The sequence below is a fragment of the Balaenoptera ricei genome, chromosome 18 (genome assembly GCF_028023285.1).
Source record: "Balaenoptera ricei isolate mBalRic1 chromosome 18, mBalRic1.hap2, whole genome shotgun sequence".
Taxonomy (NCBI): Eukaryota; Metazoa; Chordata; class Mammalia; order Artiodactyla; family Balaenopteridae; genus Balaenoptera; species Balaenoptera ricei.
In genome coordinates, this window is record NC_082656.1 from 392,209 (window position 1) to 419,623 (window position 27,415).

General features: G+C 41.8%; 1 protein-coding gene and 1 pseudogene across 1 annotated transcript; one reads left to right on the forward strand and one right to left on the reverse strand.

Moving 5' to 3' along the window:
• Positions 1-665: 665 nt before the first annotated feature.
• On the reverse strand, positions 666-2,372 carry LOC132352708 (antizyme inhibitor 1-like; annotated as a pseudogene).
• On the forward strand, positions 2,136-25,544 carry PARP4 (poly(ADP-ribose) polymerase family member 4). The gene is given in 9 exon segments (XM_059903105.1): positions 2,136-2,279; positions 5,496-6,972; positions 7,750-7,872; positions 10,601-10,750; positions 11,245-11,382; positions 12,215-12,466; positions 15,721-15,876; positions 24,431-24,568; positions 25,011-25,544. Coding segments are annotated over 5 exon segments (603 nt in total). The 5' UTR covers positions 2,136-2,279; positions 5,496-6,867; the 3' UTR covers positions 12,302-12,466; positions 15,721-15,876; positions 24,431-24,568; positions 25,011-25,544.
• Positions 25,545-27,415: the final 1,871 nt, after the last annotated feature.

Below are 27,415 nucleotides of genomic sequence, written 5' to 3' on the forward strand. Positions count from 1 at the left end.
TCGCACCAACTCCTGATCAAAAGGCAGGCAGGGCTTCCCTGGTGGCGCAGTGGTTGAGAATCTGCCTGCCAATGCAGGGGACACGGGTTCGAGCCCTGGTCTGGGAAGATCCCACATGCCACGGAGCAGCTGGGCTTGTGAGCCACAGCTACTGAGCCTGCGCGTCTGGAGCCTGTGCTCCGCAACAAGAGAGGCCACGATAGTGAGAGGCCCGTGCACCACGATGAAGAATGGCCCCCACTTGCCACAACTAGAGAAAGCCCTCGCACAGAAACGAAGACCCAACACAGCTAAAAATAAATAAATAAATTTATTTTTTAAAAAAAACTGTGTACTACTTGTACATAAATGGTTTAATGGGGAACCCAGTTAATGGGCTTCCATTGCCACTCAGTCATCCATTTTGTTGCGTATTTTATTTTAAATGCTTAAGGGGTAGGGCAAACTGGTAAGTTTAAATCTGGATACATTACCTAAATCTCCCAATTACCCCCAGTGAATTATAGATGAAAGCTGATATCATCTGGTTCCAAATGCCTATTACTAATAGTCTTTGTTTCCAAGAGAATTAACAGAATAAGATTGTTCACATTTTTTCCACACTGGAACGTAGACCAGACAAGCTTCCCCTGCAACTTCAGATCTAAAGAAGTGTTAACACCTGTTTAAGCTTCAGTGGAGAAGCTGTCTTGTAGCCTCGGCCGAGTGAACGAAGGCACAAAGAAGAAACTTTCATCATTGTGTCTGATGTGATTCCAGCATCCTGCATCTCATGCCAATCACTGAATAACATCATGTAATAAATGGCTGGCCTGTGAATAATAATTAAAAGCAGATGGTTCATGGAAAGAATTTGCTCCCGTGTTATCAGAGAAAAGCCAATCTCCCACCTACAAGAAGAAGAGAGTTTTCCACAATTTGATCAACCTCATCACAGGATGGACCGCAAGGGCTGCTTGTAAACATCTTCCTTGTATTTCTTGTGAATGGGATGGTATTTAAGTCCTTAGACAGTTTACTTGCAACATAACCATAAACAACATCATTCATATAGTACATGAAGGCTGGTTCATCACTTCTGGTTTTTCTATTCCAGAGAAAAATGTATCATTTTCAACAACTTTCCTTGCAATGATGTTAACAGCAAATGTAAATGCAGAAGACACACAGTATCTTCCAGGTCCTGAAGTTATCTTAACGCCAGATCCTTCAGGAAAGTGGACATCAAGCAAAGGGCTGGCAACATGATTAACCTCTTCCAGCTGAAGTTTGTTCCTGTGACGTCCCCACCAACGTCTAACATGTTCATCGTGGAGCCAAGTTCTCCAGCCATGTCACACACACCGAGCATCTGATAGACCATGGGCATATACCTGAGATTCTTTGCAGACCCTTGAAACATGAAATTTAACCCCAATTTTTTTTAATAATATATTATCTCATTTATTTTTATTTATTTATTTTATTATTATTATTTTTTTATTTGGCTGTGCGGGGTCTTAGTTGCGGCCTGCGGGATCTTCAGTTGCAGCATGCAAACTCTTAGTTGTGGCATGTGGGATCTAGTTCCCTGACCAGGGATTGAACCCGGGCCCCCTGCATTGGGAGCGCAGAGTCTTAGCCACTGGACCACCAGGGAAGTCCCCTTAACCCCAGTGATTTAGACATCAAGTTCCTTAGCACATTCCAAAAACATGCCTACTGATCTTCAGGGTAGTGCCACACTTCATGTTACAGTGTTCACCTCCAGTATTACCTTCTGCTGCCATAGGTAGTAAGGCCCTAAGGGAAGGGGAAGAAGATGGCCCAGCTGCTCTACATCAGCAGCAGCACACGTGGAGCCTACAGAGTGTAGAGGTGTGTGGATGTTGCCAGCACCCCCAGATCCAGGACAGATGAACCAAGTGAACCTAATGAAATACAGTCTTGGCATTTGCGTGATGGTGTGCAGTTTTCTTCAATTCAGCTTCATCGTCACATGTTATGATATTCACTCCAACTTTTGCTGCATACTTTATCTGGGATGCTTACTTGCAAGTACTTGTGTAAATTATGTTTTCTGAAGACACACCCAATTCTGGCACTGCAGCCATGTCAGTTTTACTGGAACAAAGCAAGTCCAGATCCAAGAGCTGCCAAGATCTCGAGTACAGCTGGAGTGGAGTGGCACTTTACCACGTAGGATGCCTTTATCTGAGCCACTTTGTTCTGCCACTGACTGCGTTTCTTCACAGTCTTTCCAAGATCTCCCACAAAAAAATGCACTTTCTCCTGTCAAGGTATGTTCATAAACAGTCATCAGTGACATTTGCAAGGTGTGTTCCTTCATCCGACAGGCCAGCTGAGCAGTTTGCATTGCACATCTCAGCCATGTTGCAGAAAGCTGAGAGTCATAACCCAGGCAGAACAAGAGACAGGCCACTAAGCCTTCTGTCTGGGTCCTTAAAATATGCAGCCCAACAGACAAGCTAGGAGATGACCCCACTCTCAGCTGGGTTCCCAACGTGGCTCGCCATTGATGTCAGACTGCTCTCTGCACAGCACTTCTCCTTGGCCTCTGGGTGGTTGTGTGCTTGGTCAGAAAGCTCACCTTGAGATAATAGCCCAATGCATCTTCTCTTTTTTTGGTGGAATTTTTAAAGAGGGGTGTGGTTGCCTTGAGCAGAAACACCCAGGGTGGCTGGGGGGCACCCAGGCCTGTGGAGAGAGACAGCGTGGGTCACGCATGCACCACACTAGCTGCGCTCTCCAGTAGAAACCTGTCTTCTTTATAAACCCAAATTTTAGTTTGGAATCTGGCCCAAACGAAAGCCTTTGGACATAGAGAAAGGCACTCCTCGTCAAAAGTCAAGCAGTTTTTGCAAATCAAAACCACAACAAGGTATCACCTCACACCAGTCAGAATGGCCATCATCGAAAAGTCTATAAATAACAAATGCTGGAGAGGGTGTGGAGAAAAGGGAACCCTCCTACACTGTTGGTGGGAATGTAAATTGACACGGCCACTATGGAGAACAGTAAGGAGGTTCCTTAAAAAACTAAAAATAGAGTTGGCATATGATCCAGCAATGGATTTCACTGCTTGATCTTTATCAGAAGAAAATATAAACGTTAATTGGAAAACGTACATGCACCCAGGTGTTCATAGCAGCACTATTTACAATAGCCAAGACATGGAAGCAACCAAAGTGTCCATCAACAGACAAATGGATAAAGAAGATGTGGTGCATGTATACAATGGAATACTACTGGACCATAAAAAATAATAAAATTCTGCCAATTGCAGCAACGTGGATGGGCCTGGAGGGTATTATACTCAGCGAAATAATTCAGACAGAGAAAGGCAAATACTGTATGTTTCCACTTATATGTGGAATGTAAAAAGTAAAACAAACAGAATGAAGATAACAAAACAGAAATAGACTCACAGATACAGAGAATCAACTAGTGGTTACCAATGTGGAAAAGGAAGGGGGCAGGGGCAGGATAAGGGTAGGGGATTAAGAGGAGCAAACTACTATGTATAAAGTAAATAAGCAACAAGATGTATCATACAGCACAGGGAATATAGCCATTATTTTGTAATAACTTTAAATGGAGTATAATGTGTAATAATATTGAATCACTATGTCATACACCTGAAATGAATATAATATTGTAGATCAACTATACTTCAATTTAAAAAGTCAGGCAAGGGACTTCCCTGGTGGTCCAGTGGTTAAGACTCTGCCTTCCAGTGCAAGGGGTGTGGGTTTGATCCCTGGTTGGGGAACTAAGATCCCACATGCCTCACCACCAAAAAAACCAAAACATAATACAGAAGCAATATTGTAACACATTCAATAAAGACTTTAAAAAAATACACTTAAAATAAATAAATAAATAAATAAAATAGAAAGTCAGGCAGGGGACTTCCCTGTTGGTCTAGTGGTTAAGATTCCGCAATCTCAGTGCAGGGGGACGGGGTTCGATCCCTGGTCAGGGAGCTACATCCCACATGCATGCCACAACTAAGAGCCTGCATGCCACAACTAAAAGATTCCACATGCCATAACTAAAGACCCCGCACACCGCGATGAAGATCCCACGTGCTGCAACTAAGACCCATCGCAGCTAAATAAATAAATAAAAAGGCAGGCAGTTCTTTTTTTGTTAAACTTTTGGGTTTATTTATTTATTTATTTATTTTTAAAATTATTAGCACCTTTAATTATTATTTATTTATTTATTTATTTATGGCTGTGTTGGGTCTTCGTTTCTGTGTGAGGGCTTTCTCTAGTTGTGGCAAGCGGGGGCCACTCTTCATCGCGGTGCGCGGGCCTCTCACTATCGCGGCCTCTCTTGTTGCGGAGCACAGGCTCCAGACTCGCAGGCTCAGTAGTTGTGGCTCACGGGCCCAGTTGCTCCGCGGCATGTGGGATCTTCCCAGACCAGGGCTCGAACCTGTGTCCCCTGCATTGGCAGGCGGATTCTCAACCACTGCGCCACCAGGGAAGCCCAGTTCTATTTTTTTAAATTAATGTATTGTTGATTTACAATGTTGTGTTAGTTTCTGTTATACAGCAAAGTGATTCCGTTATACATATATGTTCTTTTTCAGATTCTTTTCTATTATAGGTTATTACAAGATATTGAATATAGTTCCCTGTGCTGTACAGTAGGTCCTTGCAGGCAGTTCTGATAAATATTAATTTATAAGAACATGATGTATGTTAGATATCATATTGTATGATATCAAGTGAATTATTTATAAGAGCTTTAGAATCTAAATGTTGTGGTGTGATGCAGCCTCTTTAGACAAACGATTACCCAGAACTGCTGTTATATCAGTCTTTCTTACTGTCTCAGACATTGGTAGCTAAAACAAAATAGGCAGGATAGTAAAGTCCTTTTATATTGAAAATATTTTTCAACATCCAGTAATACAGTCAGATTCAGAATTACTACAAATACACTGATGACTTTTGAAATCTCTATAGAACTGGAAAGACATTCTTGCATCAGAAGTTATTCCTATATCATAATACATAGTGTTACGATTCCTCTATAAGAAAAATAGGAAGCAAAAATTGTCTGGCCTCACATAGAAGCCTTGGTTCCCTCTAAACTAGAGCCTCCGCAGTTCCTTCGCTGGTGACACGATGGTTCTCAGAGCTCATTCTGACCCACAGTAACACTTTTCATGACTATGCGTACCGTAATCTCCAGAATAGAAAAATGCCATTTGAAACTGTATACCTATCAATCAGTTCTCCTCACATGCCTAATAAATAGAATTACAATGATTTTTTTTCACTATCTTTTAATCTACCTTCCTCTTTTCCCACTTGTCCTTGGATTACTAATAACTAGAGCTAATTTAAGCACACCTGAAAAAACAGACTAGCATGGCAGATACGACCATATTCAAGAAGCTTAATAATTCCAACATTTATTGTTAACTAATTTTAATAAATCTTTGAGTAGTAAAAGTGTTTTGTTTGTTTTAATTGTAGAAGTGAAAACTGATGATCCATCCCTGGACAATTCCACGGAGAAGGAAAATACTGTTGAACTCACTAAGCAATCGACTTCTGATCCCTAAGACTCGCCGTAGTTGGCAAAATGTTTTGTAAACCTCAAGCACAGTATTAAAAGGCTATTAGTACTTCAGTATTTTTTGTAGTATTTTAATTTATCTTGCTTATCTCTTTTTTTTTTTAAACAGAGTCACAGATTTATTTATTTATTTATTTATTTATTTATTTATTTATTTATTTTTGGCTGTGTTGGGTCTTCGCTGCTGCACGCGGGCTTTCTCTAGTTGCGGCGAGCGGGGGCTACTCTTCGTTGTGGTGTGCGGGTTTCTCATTGTGGTGGCTTCTCTTGTTGCAGAGCACGGGCTCTAGGCACGCGGGCTTCAGTATTTGTGGCACATGGGCTCAGTAGTTGTGGCTCACGGGCTCTAGAGTGCAGGCCCAGTAGTTGTGGTGCACGGGCTTAGTTGCTCCCCGGCATGTGGGATCTTCCCGGACCAGGGCTCGAACCCATGTCCCCTGCATTGGCAGGTGGATTCTCAACCACTGTGCCACCAGGGAAGTCCCTCTAACTCTTTATTAAGTTTTTATTTATTTAAGACTTACTCCAACTGCTATAGTGATAACTATTTTTATCTTGTCAGTGTTATATGAGATTAGATGTAACTGTTGGATTGATTTTAAAAAAGAAAAACCACTGGAGATGAGATTTGAGTAGTCTGCTCACTGTTACCTTCCTGAACAGCCTTCAGAGTAAAGACAGTTCATTACTCTCTACCTGATATTTTAAAAAAATGGAAGTAACACAACCTTCCCCAAATGGAGTATATGAGTCTGAAGTTCTACATGGCTTCTTAAAGCATACGTACCCCAAACTGCAATATCAATTAGACATCACATTTGATCTTACTTTATTTGTTAATCTTCGTGTTAAAGGAGAGAGCAAATATCAAAATTAAAAGTACAAATTATAAGTCTGACACCTTTAATTAAAAAATTAATTAGTTAGTTAATTAGTTTATTTTAAAGCGGAGCTGACTGTAGTCCAGAGAGGTGGGGGTCTGTCTGGAGTGACCGGCTTCTAAGGGCCAGAGCCCAGACTGAACACAGGTCTCCTGCGTCTGTCAGGGGCCTCTGCTTCTGCTTCACATCACCTCCGCCGCCACTGCAGCCTCGCTATAGAATCAGAGCTCTAGAATTATGTGAAGGAGGAATCCAGATCATTCCACAAGACCTTTTAACCATCTTTAGAATATCTAAGGGGGCATTAGGGACTTATAATGTATTTGGTATAGAATTAGGAGATCTACAAGAAAAATTTTATGAAAATTCTGTTTAAAAGTTCATTTTAATGTTAACATTTTATTACACAAATTTCAGGTTTTATACAGAGAATGTTGGAATTCCTCATTTTCCTCAAGATTTTGAAGTTGCAAAATATAACACCTTGGAAAAAGTAAGAGTCTGATTTCTATTTGGGGGAACAGAACTGTTTGAAAGTTCTGTTCTAATTATTTTTCCTGTTTGATAATTTTTTTGTTGTTTGAAAAATTGTGCATATCCTGAATAAATATTCCTTAGTATATGAGTTGATTTTTAATAGTCAAGAAAATTTTTACATTTAAAATTTAATGTTTAATTTTTAGCTTTTATTGTAAAAGAAACGCATGCTTATAATAAAAGTGTAAACAGTATAAAATCTTAATATGACATTAAAAAATAAAGGTACTCCTCCCTGTTATTAACAGTTTCTTGTATTTTAAGAGTAGACACCAAGTCTACTTTGGCACCAAGTATTTATACTATGTTGAATTTCCATTATTTTTCCTTAAAAAGAAAAACAAAAAACTTTTCCTCGGACATCATACAAATGCAAAATAGCACCAGCATTCAAAATGATGTTCCATTTGTATCTTCTAGGTATTTTAATAAAATGTTACTTGAAAATAACATTTCCTCTGTGATTAAGAAAATATGAAAAGTGGTACAGTTTAAACATATACAGGTGTATCTATAGCAAAAATACTGGAAGGAAATATAACAAAATATTAATAGTGATTATATATCTGTAGTAGGACTTCAGATGATTTTTATTTTTTCTATTTACTTTCTATATTTTCTAAATTATATCTGAAAATGAACATGTATCAGTTTTATAATCAACGTTTTAAAATGGCAAGTATGGTTTGTTATTTAGTGAATGCAGCGTAAGAAAGAGCAACCTGTTTTCCAGGTAGGGACATAGGGAGGTAAGGAGACAGCCATGGTGGAGCTGAGGTGCCCCCAGAACCCTGAGGACCCCAGGGAACACGGCTTTCTGATATCCGCACACTTCCTCCTGGCCGACGGCATCGAGGTACAGTCTTCATGTTGACTTCTATGTGTTTACCCACCTTGCTCATAGCTAATTTCATTAACACTGGTCAGTTGAACCAGCCAATCTGTTAACTTTCTTCTTTTTAGCTGGTAAACAGTTTTGAAAAGTGGAGATGTGCTCTTTGGGATGTGGAAGTGAGGAGGGCTGGGTGGGAGCAGCATGAATTCTCGGCAAAGGAAAACATGCCCTGGGGTGCAGGTTCCTGCTCCTGTTCTGAGTCACTTCTGGAAACTTTCCTAATGTCCACGCCTCACAGAGATCCCTTCACACACTTCATTAAGCACCTGCTGTGTACCAAGCAACCAACTAGAGGCCAGGCCCAAAGATGAAAAGACTTCATACCCCGCCCCTCGGAAGCTGCCACCTGGGAGGGACAACACATCATGATCCCACCCCCCCATGACTCAACTGATCCTGAAATGTACGCGAAGTGCCCTGGGCTCAGGGACAGCAAGGAGGGCTGCATAGAGGCCACGACCTTCGCTAGGTCTGTGTCAGGTCAAGGGCATGGTTCCAACCTAAAACAATAATGGAACAAAAACAAACCCAGCGCCAATACCTAAAGTTCCAGTAAAATCTGCAGCCCATGTCAGAGTGTCTTCTGTCCAGACCCTCAGACTTACGGGGGGCGCAGGGCTCAGCAGCGTCCGCACAGCAGTTCCCTCAGGCTCTGGGCGCTCCTCACTTTGCCCCGCTCGGGGTGTCAGCTCTGGTTTGAGGAAGGAGATTCCCATCTCTCCAGGGGCCCAGACCTCCCGTGATGCAGCCCAGGGAAGGGCGGTTATGCAGGGCCCCGGGCCCAGGGCGCAGGCTCGCCGCCCGCTGTCTGCATTCACTCACTGACCTCCAGTGCCGGGACAGGTCATTAAGGAGAGGTCTCTGATACCCAAGCAATTTTGCCTGATGTTACATCTGGCATCCACCCGTATCCAGATTCCATGGAAACATATAAAAAGTTAACCCAAGGTCGAATGTGTCCAAGAAGGAGAAAGGCTTTTGTTAACCTTTTACCTAAAAATGTATACCATATTTTGTGGAGAGTTTAGTTGTGTGGGTAAAAAGTAAGTAAAAATCAAGTTGAAAACCATGATAGGATGTGTTGGAGTTTTTTCTTCATTGGAAAGGAAGCCGTCCCTTCTGGCCTCCCTCACTCACCTCGTGCTCGACCGTGACTCTGTTCCCTCGAAGGGAGTAACCCTCCCTGACCAGATGGACAGAGCTTTTCTGTACAAGAGGCTCTGTGAGCTGGCCCTTCTCCTTTGTTAAACCAGTTTGGTGGAAATCTTCCAAAATCGCGCTAAGTTTTACCTTTTCCTGAACGAAGTGACTTGGACGTGGTGTGTGCCAAGTCCTCCACGTTCTCCAAGGTTGAGGCGGGGGCAGGATTTCGGGAAGACAAACACCCCATCAGGACGGCTGGGATGACGGAGGCATTTGCCTATGCAGGGGCCCCTCCCGGCCTGCCTTTACCTTCGTCTGCATGACGTGCCAGCATCCCTGCCTTTCTCCTTGCCAAGGGGGATACTTTCGTTTAGACCGTGTCCTGTCTCTAACAGTGCCTCATTTCCTTTTTTTTTTTTTTTTTAATTGCTTTATAAAAGACACTATCCAGAAAACAGAGCTACATGCCTTAGCTTTGGAGGAAATATTTGCAGAATGTGTGTCTGGTATAAAATGTGTTTTTAGAATATATAAATAACTCCTACAAATCAGTAAAGAGAAAAACAACCAGAGAAAATTATAGACAAAAGATCTGAACACATAATTTGCAAAAGAGGGTATATGAATGAAAAATAAACACATGAAAAGATGCTCAACATTATTAGTAATTAGGGAAATGTAAATCCAAACCACGATAAGATACCATTACACTCCTATCAGAATGGCTAAAATAAGAAAACAAAAAAATCCTGATAATAGCGAGTTTTGGCAAAGATGCAGAGCATTTGGAACTCTCATACACTGCTAAGGAGAATGCAAAATAGTTTAGACGCTGGTAAACAGCTTGGTACTTTTTAATGAAGTTAAATATACACTTACCAAATGACTCAACTATCCTAGTCCTAGTTATTTACCGAAGATAAATGAAAACATATTTTTTTTACAAATGTTTTATTATATTTGAATGTATATTGCAACTTTTTCATGGTAACCCAAACCCCAAAACAATTCAAATGTCTATCAACCGGTTAATGGACAAATTTTGGTATATCCATATCATGGAATATTATTCAGCAGTAACAATAAAACTACTGACACACATGACAACACAGATGGATCTCAGAAGCATTATGCTGAGAATGACTCATTTCTGAGGTACGTCTCTCCCTCCCCTTGCCTGATTTTCTGTTCCCAGAAGGCCAAACTTCAAGCAAATTAGAATAGTGTCTAAAGCAAGAGTCTGGACCTGAATGAGCTGAATGAACGTTCGAGAGGCTCTTCCATGAGTCCAGTGTGTATTTTCCACCTGTTGTGCCTCTCAGGCTTTTCCCCACAACTTTTAGGTTTGAGACTGTTTTGTGAAGAATTGAAGATGTAAGTAATCTTTGAAAAAACTAGTTTCTAAACTCCTTTACGGCAGGGAACTAATGCCTTACTTGTATTCCTGTTCCCCATGGTACGTAGTAGGTGTTCATTAAAGACTGATGTGCTAACAGGCTACCATATCCTCAGATCCTAACGCTTTGCTATGGACTGTAATTCACAGACCAGGAGGCAGTTCTCTGTAAAGAAAACCTCTACAGATGCGAGTGAATACTATGAAAATTACAGTGAAGAGCTGAAGAAACAAGGGTTTCCACTAAGAGAACATCTGGCACCCGAAGCAACCCAGCTAGCATCTGAAAAACTGCAAGCAGTAAGGTTGATGTCTACATATTATTTCGTGTTATTGATTAAATATATTTAATAGAAATGTTTTCTACATGACAAATCAAAAGCTGGCAGGAGATGAGAGCAGGAGTTGAGAGAAGGAAAGGTGAGCCCACAGAGAGGCCTGGAAGCGGCGTGGGGAGGGAGTTCCAGGATGAGCCACTAACTTCCCCGCTTTCAAAAGATTTCCTCGTAACCCAGGCCAGGGGTGAGGGTCCTCAACCCTTAATGCCACTTAGCCTTCAATGCTGCTGACAGGCCTAAAGCTGACGGGGCGAAGAAAAAGGCAGGAGGGAAAACAACATGGGGGTAACGAGAAGGGGGGAGAGGGGGAGACCGGCAGAGAGGGCCCCGGGGTTAAGGCACCCTCTCCCGGGCCGTCACCTTCTGGCTCTCCTCACACCTCTGCTCATCTCAATGTTAAATAAACCCACTAATGAACTCTTTTGGTTGGTGTTCCTTGTTATTCTGTGGTTGCAGCTCCTTTCAGAGGAGGCCGTAAATTCAAGCGTTCTGAGCCCAGAGGTGAGCGGTTTGGTGGAGATGCTCTGGGCGGAAGCTCTCGGCCACCTGGAGCACACAGTGCTCAGACCGGTGCACAGGACGAGCCTTAATGACGTAAGTCCAGTGTCCTTGAGGCCGACTCTGATGGGGCGACCTGCTTTTCCTGACTCTTCTTCCTTCTCACCTGGAGAAAGGGACACTGAGGCCACTGCAGGGAAATGAGCTTCCAAGGGAATAGAGCCCCTGTCTGTGGAGTGTCAACCTCAGGAGCTCCTAGGCCAGCAGGTTTGCATCAGGCCTGGGACACGGGCGCTCCTGGTCCTCAGGGAGAGGTTCAGGCCCTGATCTGCTTCAGAGTGACCATCTTGTGTCTTCGACCATCTTGGGGAGAGGCAGGCACACCTGCAGCCCTCAGAAAGCTCTTCTTAATTGTGTACAGTTGAAGGAGCAGGTGAAGAAGGTATTCTCAGTGGTACAGCTTGGACAGCTGCACCGTCACATTAAAATAATACAGACCATCTCCTCCTTGGAGTTAAACGGATTCATTTCATGGAGAAAAAGGTTTCCTGGGGTAAAGTCCAAAAGCACTTGTGTAATTTGAAGTGTTCTGGTGGGTTTCATTCCTAGTCTGACCTGACATCTTTCTAAATTTCTTGAGTGAAAAGCGGGTCTCCCGCGTGAGGATTCCTTTCTCTGTGGACGCAGATGTAGGTACAGACATACTGATATTCAGGACTCTGGTTCTTTCCTCTAGTTAAGCCGATCCCAGTTTTGGAAATGAGATGCATCTTCAACAATATGGCATTTGTTTTATGACGGTGTCCAGTAGAAAACTAGTAGTTGTGATGTACCTAACAACCGTTTTAGGTATTTTTATACATGCTACTTTACTTTTTCTAGATTATCAAGATTGTTTTAATAATCATATGTCATCTTCTATTTAAAGGTGAGCAAGGCAGAGGGAATTCTCCTCCTAGTAAAGGAAGCGCTGAGAAATGGAGAAACAGGAACAAGTGCAGACGATGATGGCTGAGTTCTACAGGTTAATACCTCACAGAGCCGCCCCGGCCGAGAAGGTCAGCCTGAGGCTGCTGGCTAAGAAAGGGGACCTCTGCCTGGTCAGCCTCTGCGCCGTGGAATTCAGTTTACAGTTTGTTGGGGGCAGGGAAGAGGAGTCTTTTCACATCTGATGACTAAGGTAACATTGAATCATGAAAGTTGCCTCTAGAGTTTGCTCAAAAACAAACCGTGAGCCGTTTTGGAATGAGTTGGGTCCTTACGGAAGTTATCTGAACCACGCTCCCGAACGAGCCTGTGTTGGAAGAGTGGTGCAGAGGCAAGTGTTCAGAATTGCTGTGCTGTGAGATGATTTTCCAGGTCAGGAGATGAGTTAGGGTTCTTTCCAGGAAGAAACAGAAAGCTGCTCCTGACTTGAACAACGAGGAGGCTTTATCACCCTGCAGGACGAGAAGTCCCGCTGTGGGGCGGCCGCTGGTCCAGTTCACTCAGAGGCAGCGTTGGCCTCAGGGCCCGGCTTGCTCCCATCGCCGTGCTTCCTGCAGGGACAGCTCCCACCCCCAACAGCCACTCCCCTTACCATCAGCTCACAGCATCCCAGCTGAAGCGTTCCTCTCGTGTCTCTAAGAGGAAGCCCCCAGCAGATTCTTACTTCTTTTCTTTTTTTAATTGAAGTATAGTTCATTTACAATATTGCGTTAGATTCAGGTGTACAGCAAAGTGACTTGGTTTTAAATGTATATGTATATATATATATATATATATATATATATACACACACACACATACACTTTTTCAGATTCTTTTCTGTTATAGGTTATTATAAGATATTGAATATAGTTCCCTGTGCTATACAGTAAATCCTCGTTGTTTATTTCTTTTATATATAGTGGTGTGTATCTGTTAATCCCAAACTCCTAATTTATCCCTCCCCCCTCCCCTTTGGTAACCATAAGTTTGTTTTCTATGATTGTGAGTCTGTTTCTGTTTTGTCAATAAGTTCATTTGTATTATTTTTTAGATTCCACATATGAGTGATATTATATGGCATTTGTCTTTCTCTGTCTTACTTCACTTACTATGATAATCTCTAGGTCCCTCCATGTTGCTGCAAATGCCATTATTTCATGCTTTTTTATGGCTGAGTAGTATTCCACTGTGTATACGTACCACATCTTCTGTATCCAGCCCTCTGTCTACAGACACTTAGGTTGCTTCCGTGGTTTGGCTATTGTAAGGCTCCATCTCTTTGGCCGGAAGTGAGTCATGTGTGCATTCTTAAGCCAGTCACTGCTGAGGAGGATAGAATTACTGCTCGGAAATGGGCCATCTCCCTCCAGCTGAGGGGCGGAAGGAGAAGCTCAGTTCAGAGAGGCCGCAGGAAGGCAGACATGGTGCCCACCTCGCCTGGGATGAGGCCAGTATCCCTCTCTGGCTCTGGGTTGCCGCATCTGAGCATGAAGGCTTTGGGACAAAATCAGAGATCCATGACCTCTAGACTTCAGAGGAGTTTGTAGATGTTAAATTTTGCATGTTTGGGGGAAATTATAGCTTCCCACAGATTCCCAGAGGAGTCTGTAATCCAAAATAAGTGCAGAACCAACAAATGAGATGAACCAGTGAATGCGATGATGAAGGACGCTTCCAAATTTAAAATTCCATGATTTTCCTAACACCCTACATAACCTCAGTTGCTGGTTTTCCTACTGAGAGGGTATGTGTGGTGCCCATCTGAATACTTTTTTTTTTTTCATCTGAATACTTTTAACTTAGATTTTATATTTTCAATGGGTAATACATCTTCAAGATTCAAAAGTCAATATTATATTTAAAAGGTATCCTCAGAGCAACCTCTGTCCTTCCCTGTCCCCACCACCCTATTCCAGCTCCTCCACCCCAATACGTAACCATTTCTGTTAGTTTCTTGTTTGTCTTTGCACCATTTCTTTATGCAAACAAATATGAATATGAACATATATGCTTAGTCCTCCCCGCTTTTTTTTTACGTAAAAAGTCGTATACTCTCTTTGCTGTTCTGCACCTGTTTTCCTCACCTAACATACCCTGAACGTAGAGATTTCCCACGGTGGGATGTGCCACCTTGGTGGGCATCCCCTCCTGCCAGACATGGCGATTGTTTCTGGATTTTGCTACTACGAACAATGGCACAGGGAATAAATACTCTGTATATTTGGCGTTTCATACTTGTACAGGGGTATCTGTGAGATGTGGTCCCAGAAGTAGAAGTACAGGCTGAAAGAATAAATGCCTATGTAATTGGGATAGATTCTGTCTGCTTCCCTAAGGGTTGTTCTGTGCTGCTCTCTCACCATCAGTGAATGAGGGTTTCTGTTTCCTATCGCCTTACCAACAGTGTCTTTGTCAAACTTTTAGACTTCACCAAGTGTACAGATGAGAAACGGCATGTCGGTGTAGTGAGTCTGAGCACCTTTCCAGATATTTCAGGGCTGTTTGTGTTTTTTCTTCCGTGAACTGTCTATTCGTGTCCTTTGCCTTTTTTCCTCTTGGGTCTTGATATTTTTATTCATGATTTTTAGGACCTCTGTAAGTTAAGGAGCTTAGTCTGAGAGATGAATTGCAAATATTTTCTGCAGTTTATTTGGGTTTTTTTCTTTGCTTATGGTGAGTTTGTTGGTGGTGGTGGTGGTGGTTGGCTTGTTCTGTTTTACCATAAAGAAATTTTTTACTTTTATATGGAAAAGACTGCACCAATCTTTTATTTTATGGCTGGTGGATTTGAATTATAGTTCAAAGGCCTTCGCCACACTAGTGGCCGCAGAATGGCTGACGCTCCCCTTCTGTGTCTCTTTAGTCTCAAAGATGCTGAAAACAACAAATCCTCATAAAAAATGTAACTCAGATTATCCGGAAGCCGTGTTCCCTCATCCAAGCTCCGTGACCTGTGGAACACTTGGGTTCCCTCCCAGGGAAAGGCATGCGTCTTATTCATCTTTGTATCCTTCAAACCTAACACAATGCACACAGAACATGCTTAATGAATTTTTGTTAAGGAGTTTGGACTTGAAGTCTGATGATCTGAGTTCCTGTTTAGTCACTATCCCCTCCTTGTTGTGGAAACTTCTCACAGGCTCGCTTTCCTCACGTACACAGTGAGGATAATGAGCTCTAATAAGGCAAATGGAGTAGTGTGGATTAAAGGAATAACGTACCTGAGAACACTCGATAAACAATCATGTCTATACTAACGTACACTATTATTATTATTGTACATTGTGCTGTCACTGAGGCAACTGTGTCAACTTTAATACACCACTCATAGGCCAGGCAGGTATTGATGAAAAGCTTTAGGGAAAAAAAAAGCTTATTTATCCAATCTTTTTGAGAAAGTACAATATGATATAAATATTTTAATATATGGTAATTCTAACGTGTATGAATCATTTCTACCTACAGCTAATAAGAGACATGGTTAACCTCTGTGAAACTAATTTGTCCAAACCCAACCCACCATCTCTTGCCAAATACCGAGCTCTGAGATGCAAAATTGAGCATGTTGAACCGAACACTGAAGAATTTTTCAGAGTTAGAGGTGTTGCAGAATAATCACAGGTAAGCATAAAGGAAATAGGTGAGGATCTGCTCTTATGTGATACTGTTTCAGATGCTGTTAGAGCTGATCTCCACACACCTAGATATTTAACCCTCACTATCAAAGTAATTACGGTGTGATGACAAATGCTTACTTCTGGGTCTGTAGTGGGGCTTGGAGCTGTACTCTGTACTTAAACACTCCCCACGATTTCAGTCCGTTGCAGGCTTACCTAATCTTGCTCAGAATTAAATTTTAAAAATTTAGATAAGAGAGTATTGGAGTTTGTTCTCAAATACAATGTTTGAGTTCTGAAGGGTATTGTACAGGAAAATCCACTCAAATTAAGATTTTTAAATGCAGAACACATGTGTGGCCACTTCTAAACTGGCCACTGCATGGCATGAAAACAGGTGAAACCCTGGAAAACATGCCAGGAGATACGGCGCCCCTAACCGTGGGTCTCGTCCATCTCCTCACGGGCCATCCATGCCCCTCTTTCTTGCGCTGATATGCCTTCTGCACGTCAACCGGGGGCAGCGGCAGTACAGCAAACACAGGAGACACAGCTGCTCAGACAGGCCCTCGCTGGGTCAGGACCCCTGTGGAATCACCGTGGCTAAGAGTCTGGACAGCTTCAAGGTTCAGAAACTGGCTTCCACTGGTCTGCTCATTCGGGCCACTGTCACAGCCCTCTGCCCCGTCTTCCTCATCCTGGGTCTCACCGTAACGGGCCAGCTTCCCCTTCCTCAGCCGCCGTACTCCTAAGCACCAGCAGTGAACTGCTGCCCTCGGCCCAGCTTGCAGGGCCCAATTGCGAAACGTTTAGGAATTTTGTGAACTGATTGTTAAACCATTAGTAAGTTGATATCAGCTATGGTGGGAGGATCAGCAAATGCTACAGATCAGGGCTGTGTGTGGGTTTTGCTGTTGTCTTGAGAGCTGGTTTTCCAGCACCCACCAGAGCTATACCCAGCCACACCTCCCTTACGGACTAATTCGGACCTTTCTGAAATTATGCTCTGCATTGCTTGGTCAGTCGTCCCCAAATGCCATTCCCGATATTTCTTCACATCCCCTAAAATGGCTTTTTTTAATGGAAAATTATAAGTGTTGATGAGTATGCAGAGAAATTGGAACCCTCATACATCGCTTGTAGAAATGTAAGATGGTGCAGCTGCTGCTTGGCAATTCCTCAACAAATCAAACACAGAATGACCACATGCCCAGCAGTTCCACTCCTAGGTATAGACCCAGAAGAACTGAACACAAGTCCTCAGGTACTTGTACCTGAATGTTCATGGCAGCACCACTCACAATAACCAAAAGGTGGAAATAATCCAAAGGTCCATCAGTGGATGAACGGATTAACAAAAGATGGCATATCCATGTAATGGAGTGGTATTCACCCATAAAAAGAAGTGAAGTACGGATACACACTACAACATGGGTGAACCTCGAAAACCTCCTGCTAAGTGAAAGAAGCCAGACACAAAAGACCACATATTGCATGACTCCATTTATATGAAGTAGCTAGAATAGATAAATCAACTCCCTGGAGACCGAAAGCAGATTGCCTGCTGCCAGGGGAGGGAGGAATGGAGCCCGACTGCTGAAGGGTGTGGGGCATTCGTTGGGGTGATGAAACGTTTTGGAACTGGATAGAAGTGGTAGCTGCATAGCATTTTGAAGGCACCAGATACCACTGAGCTGTATACTGCAAAGCAGTGAATTTTATGTTATGTGACTTTCACCGCAATTTAAAAAATCCGTTCCCGCAGATTTTCTTCCAGATTTTCTTTCTGTATATAATCAAATTAGTTTGATTTTTTTTGATTTGAATTGTTATTGAAGTATAGTTGATTTACTATGTTGTGTTAGTTTCAGGTGTACAGCAACGTGATTCAGTTATAGAATCTTTTTCAGACTCTTTCCATTATAGGTTATTACAAGACACTGAATATGGTTCCCTGTGCTGTACAGTAGGTCCTTGTAGTATATAGTAGTGGGTATCTGTTAATCCCAAATTCCTAATTTGTCCGTCCCTACCCCTTTCCGCTTTGGTAATCATAAGTTTGTTTTTTACTACGTCTGTGAGTCTATTTCTATTTGTAAATAAGTTCATTTGTATTATTTTTGAAGATTCCCTATATAAGTAATATCATATGGTATTTGTCTTTCTCTGTCTGACTTCACTTAGTATGATAATCTCTAAGTCCATCCATGTTGCTGCAAATGGCATTATTTCATTCTTTTTTATGGCTGAGTAATATTCCACTGTACATATACCACATCTTCTTTATCTGTTCTTCCGTGGATGGACATTTAGGTTGCGTCCATGTCTTGGCTATTGTAAATAGTGCTGCTATGAACATAGGGGTGCATGTATCTTTTTGAATTAGAGTTTTCTCTGAATATATGCCCAGTAATGGGATTGCTGGATCATATGGTAGCTCTATTGTTAATTTTTTAAGGAACCTCCATACTGTTCTCCATAGTGGCTTCAGCAATTTACATTCCCACCAATGGTGCAGGAGGGTTCCCTTTTCTCCACACCCTCTCCAGCATTTATTATTTGTAGACTTTTTTTTTTTTTTTTTTTTTGCTGCGTTGGGTCTTCGTTGCTACGTGCAGTCTTTCTCTAGTTGCAGCAAACAGGAGCTGCTCTTCGTTGCGGTGCGTGGGCTTCTCATTGCGGTGGCTTCTCTTGTTGCGGAGCATGGGCTCTAGGTGCGTGGGTTTCAGTAGTTGTGGCTCACGGGCTTAGTTGCACCATGGCATTTGGGATCTTCCCGGACCAGGGCTCGAACCCTTGTCCCCTGCATTGGCAGGGGAATTCTTAACCACTGTGCCACCAAGGAAGTCCCAGTAGACTTTTTAGTGATGTCATTCTGACTGGTGCGAGGTGATAACCTCATTGTGGTTTTGATTTGCATTTCCCCGATGATTACCAATGCTGAGCATCTTTTCATGTGCCTGTTGGCCATCTGTATGTCTTCTTTGGAGAAATGTCTATTTAGGTCTTCTGCCTACTTTTTGATTGGGTTGTTTGTTTTCCTGATGTTGAGCTGTATGAGCTCTTTGTATATTTTGGAAGTTAATATCTTGTCGGTCACATCATTTGCAAATATTTTCTCCCAGTCTGCAGGTTGTCTTTTTGTTTTGTTTATGGTTTCCTTTGCTGTGCAAAAGCTTTTAAGTTTACTTAGGTCCCATTTGTTTATTTTTGCTTCTATTTCCATTACTCTAGGAGACAGATCCAGAAAATTTTTGCTACAATTTATGTCAAAGAGTGTTCTGCCTTTGTTTTGCTCTAGGAGTTTTATAGTATCCGGTCTTACAGTTAGGTTTTTAATCCATTTATTTTCTTTAATTTTTTTTTTTCCTTTGGCTGTGCCGCGTGGCATGAGGGATCTTAGTTCCCCAACCAGGGATTGAACCCGTGCCCCCTGCAGTGGAAGTGTGGAGTCCTAACCACTGGACCTCCAGGGAATTCCCTCTTTAATCCATTTTGAGTTTATTTTTTGTATATGGTGTTAGAGAATGTTCTAATCTCATTCTTTTACATGTAGCTGTCAAGTTTTCCCAACACCAGTTATTGAAGAGACTGTCTTTTCTCCATGGTATATTCTTTTTTTTTTAATAGATCTTTATTGGAGTATAATTGCTTCACAATACTGTGTTAGTTTCTGTTGTACAACAAAGCGAATCAGCCATATGCATACACATGTCCCCATATACCCTCCCTCTTGAGCCTCCCTCCCACCCTCCCTATCCCACCCTTCTAGGTCATTGCAAAGCACCGAGCTGATCTCCCTGTGCTATGCTGCTGCTTCCCACCAGCCAACTGTTTTACATTCAGTAATGTATATATGTCGATGCTACTCTCACTTCGCCCCAGCTTCGCCCTCCCACCCCATGTCCTCAAGCCCATTTACTATGTCTACCTGTTTATTCCTGCCCTGCAACTAGGTTCATCGGTACCATTTTTTTTTTTTTTAGATTCCATATATATGCATTAGCATACGGTATTTTTTTTTTCTCTTTCTGACTTACTTCACTCTGTATGACAGACCCTAGGTCCATCCACCTCACTACAAATAACTCACTTTCGTTTCTTTTTATGGCTGAGTAATATTCCACTGTATATATATGCCAAATCTTCTTTATCCGTTTATCTGTCGATGTATATTTAGGTTGGTTCCATGTCCTGGCTATTGTAAATAGTGCTGCAATGAACTTTGTGGTACATGACTCTTTTTGAATTATGGTCTTCTCAGGGTATATGCCCAGTAGTGGTATTGCTGGGTCATATGGTAGTTCTATTTTTAGTTTTCTAAGGAACCTCCACACTGTTTTCCATAGTGATTGTATCAATTTACATTCCCACCAACAGTGTAGTTGGGTTCCCTTTTCACCACACCCTTTCCAGCATTTATTGTTTCTAGATTTTTTCATGGTGGCCATTCTGACTGGTGTGAGGTGATACCTCATTGTAGTTTTGATTTACATTTCTCTAATAATTAGTGATGTTGAGCATCTTTGCATGTGCCTCTTGGCCATCTGTATGTCTTCCTTGGTGAAATGTCTGTTTAGGTCTTCCGCCCATTTTTTTTTTTTTTAATAAATTTTTATTTATTTATTTATTTTTGGCTGTGTTGGGTCTTCGTTACTGCGTGTGGGCTTCTCTAGTTGCAGCGAACAGGGGCCACTCCTCGTTGCAGTGCACGGACCTCTCATTGTGGTGGCTTCTCTTGCCGGAGAGCACGGGCTCTAGGCACACAGGCTTCAGTAGTTGTGGCACACGGGCTTAGTTGCTCTGCGACATATGGGATCCTCCCGGACCAGCACTCGAACCCATGTCCCCTGCATTGGCAGGTGGATTCTTAACGACTGTGCCACCAGGGAAGTCCCTTCCGCCCATTTTTTAACTGGATTGTTTGTTTTTCTGATATTGAGCTCCATGAGCTGTTTGTATACTTTTGGAGATTCATCCTTTGTCTATTGTTTCATTTGCAAATATTTTCTCCCATTTTGAGGGTTGTATTTTTGTCTTGTTTATGGTTTCCTTTGCTGTGCAAAAGCTTTTAAGTTTAATTAAGTCCCATTTGTTTATTTTTGTTTTTATTTCCGTTACTCTAGGAGGTGGGTCAAAAAAGATCTTGCTGTGGTTTACATCAAAGAGTGTTTTTCCTATGTTTTCCTCTAAGAGTTTTATAGTGTCTGGTCTTACATGTAAGTCTTAAATCCATTTGGAGTTTATTTTTGTGTATGGTGTTAGGGAGTGTTCTAATGTCATTCTTTTACATGTAGCTGTCCAGTTTTCCCAGCACCACTTATTGAAGAGGCTGTCTTTTCTCCATTGTATATTCTTGCCTCCTTTATCAAAGATAAGGTGACCATATGTGCATGGGTTTATCTCTGGGCTTTCTATCCTGTTCCATTGATCTATATTTCTGTTTTTGTGCCAATACCACACTGTCTTGATTACTGTAGCTTTGTGGTATAGTTTGAAGTCGGGAAGCCTGATTCCTCCAACTCCGTTTTTCTTTCTCAAGATTGCTTTGGCTATTTGGGGTCTTTTGTGTTTCCATATGAACTGTAAAATTTTTTGTTCTAATTCTGTGAAGAATGCCATTGGTAGTTTGATAGGGATTGCATTGAATCTATAGATTGCTCTGGGTGGTATAGTCATTTTCACAATATTGATTCTTCCAATCCAAGAACATGGTATATTTCTCCGTCTGTTTATGTCATCTTTGATTTCTTTCATCAGTGTTTTATACTTTTCCGAGTACAAGTCTTTTGTCTCCTCAGGCAGAGTTATTCCTAGGTATTTTATTCTTTTTGTTGCAGTGATAAATGGGATTGTTTCCTTAATTTCTCTCTCTGATTTTTCGTTGTTGGTGTATAGGAATGCCAGAGATTTCTGTGCATTAATTTTGTATCCTGCAACCTTACCAAATTCATTGATTAGTTCTAGTAGTTTTTTGGTGGCATCTCTAGGATTTTCTATGTATAGTATCATGTTATCCGCAAACAGTGACAGTTTTACTTCTTCCTTTCCAATTTATATTCCTTTTATTTCTTTTTCTTCTCTGATTGCTGCGGCTTGGACTTCCAAAACTATGTTGAATAAGAGTGTTGAGAGTGGACATCCTTGTTCTTGTTCCTGATCTTAGGGGAAATGCTCTCAGTTTTTTACCATTGAGTATGATGCTTGCTGTGGGTTTGTCATATATGACCTTTACCATGGTATATTCTTGCCTCCTTTGTCATAGATTAATTGACCAAAGTGTGTGGGTTTATTTCTGGGCTCTGTGTCCTGTTCTATTGATTTATGTGTCTGTTTCTGTGCCAGTACCATACTGTCTTGATTACTGTAGCTTTCTAGTATAGTCTGAAGTCAGGGAGCATGATCCCTCCAGCTCCGTTCTTCTTTCTCAAGATTGTTTTAGCTGATTTGGCTTTGAGCCTCCCCTAGGTATCTGAGGAGTCTAGTAATAGTGACAGTAGAATCAGGAGAGGAGTCACCAGCTTTGTCCAGGGAGTCAAAGGGAAGGAGCAGCTGCATCTTCAAGCCCTGGGGAGGGAGCAGCAACCATCTAATGTAACTACAGCAAGCCCTTGGCGATCTCAAACCACCCCACCCCCAAGTATTAAAGAATTCATACATCAAAAGTGGGCCTCTCCCTAGGGAGAGATTCCGCTGCTGTGAAAAAGTAGATTCTCTCCATTTCATTTCACGAATAATGACATTTTCATATTAATTTTTTTCTAGTTATAAAATTCACGTTCTTTTCTAAAAGTTTAGAAAGTATGTGAAAACATGAAGAAAATTAAAGATCGCCCAAAATCTCCCCACCCAGCGATAACGCAGAGATAATATAACCACTGTTAGCATTTTGGTATAGAACGTTTCCCCAGTTGGATCACTGATGCTTGTCTGCACCCAGAGGGTGCTGGGAAGCCAGCTGTCTGAAATAAAAGTTGTGGTTAGTAACATTTGCTGATTTGCTCAGCAGGCTCCGGTAACCAGCCAGCCCCCACAGCCCGGTCCCTCGGCAGCCCCCCAGTCTGTCCCCACACTCCCCATCTTAGTCACCCCGAGCCATCATCGATCCTCTCTCCCTCGTCGCCGCATCCCCGTGCTGTCAGCTCTGCCTCCAAAAGCCGTTTACTCCTGGCTTCTTGCCTTGAGCGGAGACCACGCCCCTGCAGCAGCAGCCTTCCTGATGTTCTTTCCATCCTGCCCATCCAGTCAACTTTCCCCAAACAACCAGTTAGATCTTAGCACACGTATTTGGCCACGTCCAATAAATGTCACCTCCAAAGAGAGGCCTTTCTTGGCCACCCTCTCTCTGAACCTGGCTGGCTTGCTGAGTAGCACAGAAAATCAGGTGTTTGTCACCTTCTTGACTTCTGTCTCTCTCATCAGAATGTAAGCTCCACGAGGTGGAGCCCATGTTATCTTATTGCCAGTGCTGGTAGAGTACTAGGCACTGGGTGTACTTGTTAAATGAATGCATGAGTGTTGAATGAATGAACTTATTCAATTAGTATGTTCTATATATTATATATTCGATAAAATATGGGATCATATTTTGCTTAATGTCTTATAACCTACTTTTTTTTAAATTAATTAATTAATTTATTTATTTTTTGGCTGCGTTGGGTCTTTGTTGCTGCACGTGGGCTTTCTCCAGTTGCGGCGAGCCGGGGCTACTCTTCGTTGCGGTGCACGGGCTTCTCATTGCGGTGGCTTCTCTTTGTTGTGGAACACAGGCTCTAGGCACGCAGGCTGCAGTAGTTGTGGCACGTGGGCTCAGTAGTTGTGGCTTGCGGGCTCTAGAGCGCAGGCTCAGTAGTTGTGGCGCACAGGCTTAGTTGTTCCACGGCATGTGGGATCTTCCTGGACCAGGGCTCGAACCTGTGTCCCCTGCATTGGCAGGCAGATTCTTAACCACTGCGCCACCAGGGAAGTCCTTATAACCTACTTTTAACACTTATTTTTTGCTATAAGTTTTACTTTATACCCTTATTTATTTTAAATTTTTAAAAAATAAATTTATTTATTTATTTATTTTTGGCTGTGTTGGGTCTTTGTTGCTGCACGCGGGCTTTCTCTAGTTGCGGTGAGCGGGGGCTACTCTTCGTTGCAGTGCACAGGCTTCTCATTGCGGTAGCTTCTCCTGTTGTGGAGGGCGGGCTCTAGGCGCACAGGCTTCAGTAGTTGTGGCTTGCGGGCTCTAGAGCTCAGGCTCAGTAGTTGTGGAGCGTGGACTTAGTTGCTCTGTGGCATGTGGGATGTTCCTGGGCCAGGGCTCAAATCCTTGTCCCCTGCATTGGCAAGCAGATTCTTAACCACTGCGCCACCAGGGAAGCCCCCCTTAATTATTTTTAAGAGTGTGATTTTTAATGGCTGCATAGTATTTCCAAGAAATGTTGCATTGTGATTCATTGAATCACTTCTCTAATAATAGACATTTGGGTTGTTTTGGGTTTTCTGCTAATAACAATTTTTTATTTTGCTTTCAATTATGTAATCTGAAGATTTTCTTCTAATTCTTACAGTAAAAGTCCAGTGGACATCTTGCAGATATTTAGAGTTGGCAGACTGAGTGAAACCACGGAGTTTTTGAGCCACCTTGGCAATGTGACACCCTCGCTGCACAGGTCCCCTGTACAGAGCTTTGTAGGAATCCTGTCCTGGTAAGAGCACGCCATCTTTAGTTTCCAAATTTTTCAGCCTCACAAATGTGAAGTGTTTTACTTTTTTTTTCTATAGTACATGGATCTGTTACATTAAAATCAGCCAGCTTATTGAATTCCAGAGAAAATTGAACACTTTAAATTATAATTAAGTATGTGATTTAAGTCATAGATTAATTATTATACATATTTTAAAGTGTAGTGCATGGATATGAATTGCTTCTCAAAGACAGTATCATGCGAATAGGGGACTCTATTTCCTGACTCTTCTGTGTGTATCTAGTCTAGGGATAGTCCAGAAATTAGAGTGCCCAGATACCATGAATTATCTATTCAAAACATAGCTCTAATTTTCTGTTTGCTTTGAATAACACTTAATAGTGTGGCTGAAACTGAAGTTACAAGGAGCAGGGGGGAAACATGATTAAATCTGTATCCTTAGTTAAATACCTAAGCAGAAACGTAAAAAGAGAGACTTCCCTGGTGGCACCGTGGTTAAGAATCCGCCTTCCAATGCAGAGGATGCGGGTTCGATCCTTGGTCGGGGAACTAAGATCCCACATGAGCAACTGAGCAACTGAGCCCGCCGGCCACAGCTACTGAGCCCACGCTCCACAAGGAAAGATCCCACGTGTGGCAACTAAGACACAATACAGCCAAAAAAAAAAAAGAAAAAGAAAGAAGGAAAAAAAAGAAACATATAATATCCATCTGGAAGGACTTCCCTGCTGGCGCAGTGGTTAAGAATGGTACACACACACACACACACACACACACACACACGCACGTAATTTGGTTATGTTTTTTCAAAAGGCAAGATAATGGGAAAACTAATAAAACTAATAAAATATTATCTCTAGGGGGAGGGGGAGGAGACAAGGATGGAAGTTAAGTTTCTCCTAATGTACCTTGTTTTATGGTTTTGACTTTGAAACTATGTAAATATTTTACATAATAAAGATCAGATATCAGAGAATTGAGATTGAATATGTTAAATTATGCAGCGGGAAAGTAGTCAGCAATGTCTGGAATACGAGGAAATAAATGGCAAGAGAAAAAAGAGGGGAGAGGTGAAACCTATAACTTAAAGGATGTTTGAAACGAGGCAATATGTAGCCTTTGTTTGGATCCTGATTTGAACAAAACCCATTGTATTAAAAACAAAACAAAACAACAATTACAGAAATTTAAACATTACCTGGATATTTTGTGATATTAAAGAATTATTCATAACTATTTTTAAGTTTCATGCTTAGGAAAAAGTTCTTATCCCTTAGAGATAACATACTTACAGATGAAATTAAAATAAATTAGTAGGTCTATTTGTACCCTCTCACAAGGACTGATTAAATTCTCTACTCCCAGGGAACTCCCTGCCGGTCCAGTGGTTAGGACTCCGGGCTTTCACTGCCGAGGACTCGGGTTCAATCCCTGGTCCGGGAACTAAGATCCCACAGGACGGGCGGCCAAAAATAACAAAAAAACAAAAAACAAACAATGTCACACAAGCAATATTGTGTAATTGCAGAGGCAGGATTTGAACCCATCTCTTAACCACCACACTACTCTGATGGCCCTTTCCCAGTTCACAGGGGAAAAAAATCAAAGATGGAGAGAATTCTCCAAATTTTCAGTTTCCCCCCGTATTCTTTAGTATATGTTACCGTTTGTTTGCTAACAGGTTCTAGCAGATAACAAAACAAATGAGGAAGTAGCTAATTAATATTAATGAAAAATCTCAGAATTTTTCTGAGTCTTCAATAGACTTGAATATTCAACACCATTTTCTGAACACAAATTTGAAGTTTTTACGTTATGCATATTTTACTAGTAAGTTATTTGTGGTTTGTGTGCTAAAATTAAATATATGCCAGTTTCTTGGGTGACTCTTGGGTACTTTACAAGTAAAAAATCCAGTTGAGAATTCCTGGGACAGTAGAAAGCAGTTTGTAAAGTAGCGTTGAGCCTGTACTCAAAGAGTGGAAAGGGGGTGACAGCAAACAAACATATGAAGGGGAGAAGAAGCTTGAGTTGTCCTGGAGGCAACAAGAACGTCTGCGAAGCACCTGGAAGCCGGGCAGCGAGGAGGTTACTGTATTTCAAATGTTTTGAATAAGTTCAAAGCACCATGTCAGGCCGCTGGAAGAACTTTCATAAAATGTCAGAAAGGAAAAGAAAAAAGTCAGAGAGAACTGCTTTTACTAAGTTTCATAATTTTTGACAGATTTTATCTGATATAATGTGCTGGATTTGGTACCACATTACATTTCATATGTAATTATACTCTGAAGTTGATGGAAAAATGTTTTTAATCTAGGAATATTCCCTGGGATTTTGAGAAAATAAAGAAAGCAAGTAAATGGCTAAGAAGAACTGAAGGGCAGTATCCATCTATCTGCCAATGGCTCGAGCTGGGGAAAGACTAGGACTCTGCCACCAAACAGCTGCTGGGGCCCCAACCCGGATACACCCCTTCCCCTCTTCACAGACTTCTTAAGTACAGTCAAGGCTGAAGCACGTGAAGTTGTCTTTTAAACTTTTTTCACGCTTCCATGTATACAATAATCAGATACTAATAGATACCTATAATGAAATCTAATTATGATTTTATTCAGTGTAGCACTCACTTTAAAATAAGTGGAAGCAGTCTATTGTTTTAATGAACTAACCAGCAATTATAAAATAAAAATTCCAGGGAATTCCCTGGCAGTCCAGTGGTTAGGACTCCGAGCTTTTAGTGCCAGGGACCTAGGTTCCACCCCTGGTTGGGGAGCTAAGATCCCACAAGCTGAGCGGCACAGCCAAAAAAAAGTTTTTTTAATAAAAAAATTAAAATTCCGGTATTAC